The 9,361-nt window shown below is 34.6% G+C and overlaps 1 protein-coding gene across 2 annotated transcripts; it reads right to left on the bottom strand.

Moving 5' to 3' along the window:
- Positions 1-341: 341 nt before the first annotated feature.
- On the bottom strand, positions 342-1,901 carry LOC149539073 (uncharacterized). Of its 2 annotated transcripts, XM_089799078.1 has the most exons (2): positions 1,159-1,901; positions 342-1,034 (listed from the first exon to the last, which is right to left on the bottom strand). In XM_089799078.1, exons 1-2 carry the CDS (start codon positions 1,510-1,512, stop codon positions 999-1,001), a joined length of 390 nt encoding a protein of 129 aa, XP_089655204.1. In that variant the 5' UTR covers positions 1,513-1,901; the 3' UTR covers positions 342-998. The 2 variants fall into 2 exon arrangements, with proteins under 2 accessions (XP_089655204.1, XP_089655203.1); XM_089799077.1 differs by having other exon boundaries at positions 342-1,842.
- Between the last annotated feature and the right edge of the window lie 7,460 nt (positions 1,902-9,361).

Here is a 9,361-nt window from a genome sequence, read left to right as displayed (position 1 = left end):
CACACTTTTGTAAATACCATGAGCATTTATACAAATTGTGTGAACATTCTTGATTCATTTGATTGTATCTCAAGTCTATCATTTTTTTACATTTTTGTCATTATAGTCTATTGATACACAGTGATTTCAATTCTCAAGCTTTAATCTTTTACAATGATACCACATTAGTCAAAGTTCACATTATGCCATACAATCCCAATCCATTCCATTTCTATTTCAACAAGTATTTGATTCCATTCTATGTGTAGATTATATTTCTTCTGAACTTAGAAGATTCAAATGATTACACTAGACTTTATATATCTAAAAAGTGTTAGTTTATAAGTAATTAACTATTACTCTTTTAGTGTTGTTTGTTTGTTTTGTTTCATAAAGACTTGTCCAAACAAGACTTGGGGACAAGCAAAACTATTTACAAGCATTGAACCTTGAATTGCTATGACACTGTAGTCAAAGTGCCAACTCCTTACACTAGGAGTAGCCCCAAGACACTCACTACAGCATATTGCAACATCCACCAAACATTCTCAAACTCCTATTAATTCATGTGTTCTAAGGATCCGAATACTTGAGCTGACTTTCCAAAGGCACATTCTCTTCAAAGGAAGCCTCTAAATGATCCAGAAGAACCAACTTACCTACAATTTGATGGTGAAAGGACTTACAAACAAAGTAAAAGACACAGAGAGACAAGCAAAAGATGAGAAAAAGGATAGAGTGCAAGAGCAGGAGAATGACACCATTGTAAGTCCTCTCTTCCACCCCAAGCCCATGGAAGTTCCCCTCCACCACCCCTTCCTCAAAACACCACCCAATCAAACTCATCCCTAACAAAAACACAACATTCAACCCCACCGCCGTGCCTCCTTGCCCTCTAACTAGTTCCTCACCCTTCTTCATGGCTTCCAATCCATATCTCTCCTCCACCACACACGCCACGCTGGCAACCTGCCAAACCAGGGTAACATATACGTGGACACCAAAACACACGGTGGCAATCAAAATCCCGAACAAGAACGCCACGCTGTCCATCCCTACAACAAATATCCAGCCAAACAGGGCAATGAACCCTGCCACGTAAACCAGAAGCACGAAGAGGCAAAACCAGAAGAGAGTAAGAAAAAGGCGTATTGAAACCCTAGGAAGAGCCCTAATCACCTTGCCGTAACGCAAATCTTTCTCCGTGCAAACGCACGCCACGGTATAAACCACAGCCGCCATGGACGGCAGCAAGAAAGCCAGAATCAAACTCAAATACGCAGCTTCTAGAACAAAAAGTTCCCCCAAATTCCTCAACACGGAGTACCTCTGCATCTTTTCCGGTAAATTTTTCATGAAGAGGAGATTCAGCACGAAATTTCGGGCTAGAATTAGCAAGGAAAGGGGCAAAATTAGGGTTAGAGTGAGCTTCCACAGTAATTTAGCGGCGCTGCGCAGGATTCTGAAGGCCATTACCACAACTCCTACCAGATTCAGGAGCTCCAGCTCTTCCGATTCTTTATCCATGATCATAATTCTTCTCCGGGATCTGTGCGGATGAGATTTTGAAATCTCTCTTCGCGAAATTGATCTTGTTCTGGTTCTTCCTGGCCCTGTATGAACGGAAAGGAAACATTTTTATAGTGAATTTTTCTTGTTCGATTTTAGTCCTGTTCTGGTGATTTCTCATCGCAGTAATCGACAGATTCAACAAATTTCACCTAGTTTTGTGACAATAACCTGCCTCAATATAACCGGATGCATAGACCAGCTGTGTCTGTCGTATTGTAAGAATTGATCCCTTCCAAGATATCGAAATTGCAGGCATAACAGCCATTGACATCGTATATTCTGATGCATCATACCAGGAAAAATTAAAAATGGTGATGTGCTAGGTAGATATTTGGAGGGCTTGGCTCATTAGTTTAGTAGTTTGGCTAATGAGGTTGAATAATAATTGGAAGAATTTGGTAAAATGGATACTTGTTAGTGGTTGATAAAAAGTGAAAAGACGCTAAATAATTTATAATAATTTTCTATAATCTTTGGTAATAATAAAAATAAATGAGAGGTAAAGCATCAAAGTCCTATCTAAAATGTGGATAGTTTCAGATAGATTCCTAAACTTGTGGGGCAGTTTGCATTCCTAAGTCGGTGGGGCACCCCTTTTTTCACCCTCTTGCTAAAAAGTAGGGACTTCTAGAAGAGACAATTCTAAATTATCCCCTACCAAAATTTTAAAAAATTTATGTGACCATCCTTTTCCTAATAAATAGAGCTTAAGCCCCCCTCATGGGACCTTGCCTTATCCCTAATATTCAAGACCGTTCAAATATCTATCGATGAACTTAATTTAAACTTTTGAAGTTAATCCATGCATAAACAAGGATTTTGTTTTACATGTATTGAGAATTTGCCCATAATGCTACTTTTCATCCTTTTAAAACTTGCAAAACCATAAATATTGATTCTTGATATTGGAACTAGTTTCAAGAGAAATCAAGGTGGAAGGAAAATATTTAAGATTGCTTAAATATTTGCATATTAACTTTTTCAAATGTAAAGATGTTCCATCCCATCTATTTAGATGTATGATAAAGAAAGACCGTTTAGAGCAATAATATAGTCAGTAAAAAAATATTAATATGAATAAAATAGTTAGTGTAGAGTTAAGCTTTCTCAAGGGAGCATTACTCTTGGGCATATGATGTTCTTAGCTTAGTCTTATTTTAGTGGTTAAATATCTATTCTTGGGGTCCACTAAATTTAGCTGGCTAATTCTCTATATATGCCATTTTTTTTATTGTTAATCAATCAACATCCAAAATTTACATCATTTTTAAAAATAAAAAAACTTGTAGGTAGGAACATGTGTGAACTTGACTCTCATAGATCAAACCAGTATGGAAATTGATCCATTAATTGACCTTTGAAATTCTAAGAGAGATTGGATTTCATTTGCTAATTTAGTATTACTTGTGAAAAAATTGTTTTGAACACTATTTGCATGCAAATCTTTGTTGTCTATAACTCCATTTTTTAGTTGTGCTTAGATTTGCCAAGCTTAGTTATCAAAAGATATATACTAGCACTTGCACCAAAATGGGGTGCACTGGTTAGGCCCGTAGCAAGATATACCCTTATCATTCTTTTAAACTACAATGAAAAAATAAACGAAGTAGAAAATGAATATTCATTTTTCATTTTTATATCATATGATGCATATCAATAAGTACATAAGCATACAGACATGAGGAATAATGTAATCATTTTTGTCTATTTTATTGTTAAAATATATTTGTCTTATAAGAAATAAAATTATTAATGTAATTCAAAATTACTTAATTAAAATATCATATATTATATTTGATTTTAAAAATATAATTAATATATATATATTGTTTGTAAAATGTAAACAATATTACCTTTAAAATTAATAATTTATAGAATATAATATATTTTTAAAATTATCATATCGTTTGCCTGAAATAAGTAAATATTGTATATTTTTTCAAATAATAAGTTATGAATTTGGAAATTCAAAGTTTTTCAATATTAAATAAATGTTTTTATATATTTATCACTCTTTCAGTCTACTAGTAATATTTTTTTAAAATATTTTGTATAAGTTATGTTTCCTCTATGATTCTTAAGTCATATAGAAATGTCTTAACATAGTAAGGAAATACAAGACAATATCATATAATAATAGAACAATGAGTTGTAAAGAATAATGCCTATGAACTAATGGCTAGTTTGAACTAAAGAGTCTTTAGCAAACAAAATAAAAAACAAAATAAAAAAATTCATTAAAAAACTATAAAATTAGGTAGTTTAACTTGGTGGGGTCATGTTTTTAGCCATGGTTGTTGGAGTTGGCACTAGCACAAGTGCTAGCACTAGGGTTTTGTCATATGTTGGCAATGTTGTTCGCACTGGTGCAACTGATGTAGGGGCTGGCCTAGGTTTTGGGATTGGTGTTGGTGTGTGTGTTGGTACTAGGGTTTTGCCAAATATTTGTGACATTTTTGGTACTAGTGCGCTAGGTTCAGGTGTTGACGTTGGAGTTGGTGCTAGTGTTGGTGTTGGAATGAGGACTAGGGCTAGAGTTCAATCGTATGTTGGTGTTGTTGGTGCTCTAATGCAAATGACTCATGTGTTGGTCCGGGTGCTAGTTCTTGTGTGGGTGTTGGCACTAGGGTTTTACTGATTGTTGGTGTCGTTATTGGTACTAGTGTATCTAGTTATGGTGCTACTGCTAGGGTCAATGTGGGTGTTGGTACTAGGTTGTCTAGTGGATCTTTTTCATATGTTGCTAGGGTTGAGACAAGCTCATCAGTTCCTTCCAAAGTGAAGGATCCCTTTCCTATTAGTAAGTCTTTATTGCTCCATTTGGAGGAGAATGTGGTGAATGGATGCTTCCGACATTCTTTTGAACCATGTTGTGATTTTTCACTTTAAGGGCCTATGGCCAAGTCTCTCATATTTGCATGTGTGGATTCCCATAGAATGGGAATCCATTTTATCAGGTACTATCCATATTTTCCTCATGGTTAAACTGATTTTATTGCTAATTTTGATGATATTGAGGATCGAAGAAAATTCTTTGTGGCCCTTCTTTCGCTTGGTTGACTCGGCACCACTCGTTGATGGTGAAATCATGACACCCCGAGTTTTTTCCTTCTTTGGAATATTTTATTTAGTTTATGATTTGGGTTCGGCTCTCTTACCTTCCTCTTCATCTTTGGGTTGATTCCTAGTCAGAAGATGTGGGGGAAGCTATTGGTGATTTCTTGATGGTTGATGAAGATTCATGAAAAAAATTCATTCCACTTATGCAAGAATTCTTGTTGAGTTGGATATTTTTGAAGGTTTTCCTAATAAATTTAAAGTTCTACTTCCTAAAGGGAGTAGTTGAATTCAAACTTTGGACTATGAAGGGATTCCCTTTGGATGTAGAAAATGCTACAACATTAGGAATTTGACAGTTTAATACAGTTTACAAAGTCCTAAGGCTAAAATGACTTCTTGGTGGAAGGGGGCTTCTTTTGAACACTATATTGTTGCTAAGAAGCTTGCATAGGTTTCCCCCATTGTTGAGCATATTTCTCATGTTGTTCCTATTATGGTTTAAATTACTTGTATTATTATGGGTAGTGGTGTTGCTTCTTTGGATGTTGCTACTACTAGTACTGACATTGGTTATGTTCCAATAGGTTCTAGTACTAGTATTTTTATTGGTTTCCATGTTGTCACTACTAGTCTTTAGTCTTTGGATGATTCCTTCGATTTCCATTTTGCTCCTATGGGTTCCCCTCTAAGAGTAGAGTTTGTTTTTGTCGATGTTTTGGCCAATACCCGATCTGTTGTTGTTGTTATTCCTTCTTTTGTTGGTTGTATTATTTTTAGCTATGTTCGAGTCTCTACTATCAGATCTGCTATGACAAATTTTCTTATTCTGGAATCACAGGAGGTGGTTTTGTTGGTTGAGGAGGGGTGGATCCCAGTTATTGGCAAGAATAATTAGAAGTCTTGTCCTCATTTTAGTTGGTGGTGGGCCAGTGTCCCTCACAAGATTCATAACATGGCTTAGCTGCCTCCTGTGGTTCTATAAGACTATTGGTTGTATCGAGCATTAATAGGTCAATCTTTTGGTGCAACGACAACCCTGTCCTTTCTAACAATTAGTATTAGAGCTTGGTCACAAGTTCAATCCTACTGGCCATGACGAGCGATACTGGGAGGGGGATTGTTGGTAGTGGGCTAGCGTCTCTCACAAGATTTGCGACATGGCTTAATCGCTTCCTATGGTTCTATAAAACTATTGGTTGTATCAGGGATTAACAGGTCAACCTTTTGGTGCAATGACAACCCTGTCCTTTCTAACAATTCTGACATGAAGGTTCGCTCCCAAAAGAAGGGAAGTAAAGGAAAATCCTAGGGTTTTTCTTTTTTTCCTTGTTGAGGGCTTATTTCCCTTGGGGTATATTGGGATTTCACTCTATTTTTAATCTGCCAATCTATTTTGGTTCAATTTTGTGGGGCTCCTTTTTGGCTCATGTTTTGGGTTGTTGCAATTCCTTTGGTAGTTGGTCTAGTTGATTATGCTTAGTTGAGAATATTCTTGTTGAGAAGTAATAAAGGGTTTTGTGGTCCCTCTGAACCTATTTTTACCTAAATCAAAAAACTTGGTAGGGTCACAACTTTATGCTTGTGGCTTGAATTGTAAAACCACTTGCATTGTTGGGAAGGTATTGAAGAGATCTAGTTTTAGTTCATTTGAATCATTCCTTCAAAATTAAAAAACTTGGTAGGGTCACAACTTTAGAACCATTCCTTCAGAATCCTTCAAACCTATTTTTACCTAAATCAATAAAATTGGCAAGGTCACAACTTTATGCTTGTGGCTTAAATTGTAAAACCGCTTGCATTGTTCGGAAGGTATTGAAGAGATCTAGTTTTAGTTCCTTAGAACCATGCCTTCAGAATCATTCTAAAGAAGTAATACCACTTTTGACTCCAAATTCCACTGTAAAGACCTTTGAAAATATGATTTACTAGAACATAGAAAATACCAAAAAAAGGAAGAAAATAGATTTTAAGTTTTCTTGTTTTTCCATGTCTTATGGATATGTTCTTATGTTGCCAATTTGTACATCATTTTCAATATCTTATATTGAGAATATTCACTATTTGTTATTGAGATTGATCTCGTTCTGGTTCTTCCTGGCCCTGCCTGAACGGGAAGGAAACATTTTAATGTTGTTCTTTTCTTGGTGGATTTTAGTCTGGTTGTGGTGATTTCTCGTCGAAGTAACCGCTAGAAACCACAAATTGCAGCTAGCTTTGTGAGAATAACCTGCCTCGATATAATCAGCTGCATAGACGAGCTACGTCTGACGTATTATCGTTAATCGATAGTTTCAAAGACATCGAAATTGCAGGCATAACAGCCATCCACATCTGGTATTCTAATATATCATACCGAGCAAAGTTAAAAATTGTGATGTCCTAAGTAGGTATTTGGAGTGCTGGGGTCATAAGTGGTTTAGCAAGAATTAATTATTGAGAGGTGAGGTGTAATGGAGGAGTCATAGAGGAGATGAGGTTGAGTTAAAAACTGTATGAATTTGGTATGAGTAGTAGTCTTTAATCTTTTTAAAAGGAGAAATGGTTGAACAATAAAATGAATGTCTTAAAATTAATAAGAGTACTAGAAGATTCTTTTGTGTGTGTGTTTAAAATAGTTAGGTCATAAAAGGGATAGATTAAAAAGAACAAGGTTGAATAAAAAATGGATGAACTAAGTAGAATGGATATTTGTTATTTGTTATTGATCAATATAATGAAATGAAGTTAAATAATTTATAATGGATCTTTCACAATCTTTCGTAATAAATAAAAATATGTGAATGATTCATGCACATTATTTATGACATATTGGGAGTATTTGCTCATAAATTTATGTGCATAATATTTATAGACCATAAATAGAATTAAGATTTTGAGAGATCTTGGCTCCTGTGTAGTTTAGGAAGAATTAATTATTGTGAGGTGTAAAGGTCAAGTAATATAAGGGATGGGGTTGAATTGAAAATGGAATGAATTTGGTTGAATTAATTATTCTTAAATATTGTGCATTAAGTGATATGGTCAAGTCATAAAATGAATAAGATGGAGTTTTAAAACAAAGGAATATAGTAGAATGGATATTTTTTAGTTGTTGTGAGATGTAAAGGTTGAGTAATAAGAGAGACGAGGTTGAGTTAAACATTGAATAAATTTAGTAGAATGAGCTTTTTTAGTCTTTTTATTACATACATAGTTCAACAATAAAAGGAATAAAGTTGGATAAAAAATGGAACAAATTAGGGAAAAATGAATATCCTTTAGCCTTTGATATTAAGTAGGAATTAAAAAAAAAAGGTCAATGATTCATACACTTAATACCAACATACTAAAGATAGAATTAAGATATTTTTCTTCCCCCAAATGTAATTAAATTGTACCTTTTTTTAATTTAATTTCAAAATTAACATTTTAGATGTGAGTTAACCTTAATGTAGTTTAAAATCTCAACACATATACATGGTAGAAAATGCATATGTTGTTTATTTTCCTCCACCTTTTTGGCACTCAATTAGCATTGACACAAGGGGGTTGATTTATAACGAGATTGTGAAAGATATATTAATATTAAACTCATCTTTGCCCATCCTTTTTCTTGACCTAACCCTTGGTAATCCAAAGCTAAACTATATTTTATCTCTTTCCCCACCCTGATCCACATTATTACTTATGATACTCAACTTCTCATCACTTATCAACACCACTAGCTCACCTTGCTATCTCTTCTTTTCAAATCCTCTTCAACAGTCAAATGATATAGCACTCTACACTATTAGTAAATGTCTCTCCAGTGGGTTAAAAAGTCTATCTTACCAATAGGTTTGACATCAATGACAACATAACAATTGTTCCAATTGTAGTTTCCAATAGTATCTTGCATATATTAGAGTTAAACTCCCCTTATTTTGGACATAGATGAGATAATTCAAAAAGAGTCCATACATCTCCCCTCTTAATCCTGAAAAAACAAGTAGGGGAAATGCATAAAGAGTAAATGCAATTGAGAAATGAAAAGGAACAACCTAAAATGAAGTACTCTCTTGAGGCTATTTTTTTTCCCTTTTGACAAAAAACTATACATGCCTCCATTTCCTTTGAAAGTCAAGATTTTTTAAGTATGGCAAGTATAATGGGAATATAAACCTCAAGTCCATGAAAGGAAGTTTTATGCCCTTAGTATGGATTTCATGGAAAAATAGACACACTTGATGAGACCCTTCCCTCAAAGTCTTAGTGCTCAGGCTATGGAGTGGTTCATGCAACCAAATCCACCTATCTAATTCTTTGAAGAACTGGTACATAGGTCCATCCAATAGTATTTTTACAACATAAAATACATTGTAACCATATTGAACCTTTGCAACATGAAATAGCGCACTAGTAAACCATTCATCACCTTCCTTCAGCGATGGAGGAAGATCTTCTCATGTTATTCCAAGAAAAATTTATGAATCTGAAAAAGATTGACATCTTTGTCAACAAACTTATCCCAGAATTATACTATGACTAGCAAAAGAAAATACATACCACCTTTAACGAGGTGGTAGAAAGTGCACTGAAAATCAAACATGTCCTAATAAATAAGGGCGAATGTACCCTTACAAAGGACAATAAATCCAATAACTCCAACAATAATAATGGAAACAACGACAAAAACAAGTTCTAGAATAAGAACCAAAACATGGTTTCTTATGTCATAGTCGATACTTCCACAACCAAGCCTAATGAACCTATCTTTAACTTGTCCAACAAC

The sequence above is a fragment of the Cupressus sempervirens genome, chromosome 9, assembly GCF_028749045.1.
Source record: "Cupressus sempervirens isolate cs-2001-9-10 chromosome 9, ASM2874904v1, whole genome shotgun sequence".
NCBI lineage: Eukaryota > Viridiplantae > Streptophyta > Pinopsida > Cupressales > Cupressaceae > Cupressus > Cupressus sempervirens.
The sequence above is the reverse complement of the archived record's forward strand: the minus strand, read 5'-3'. Positions and strand labels throughout refer to the sequence as shown.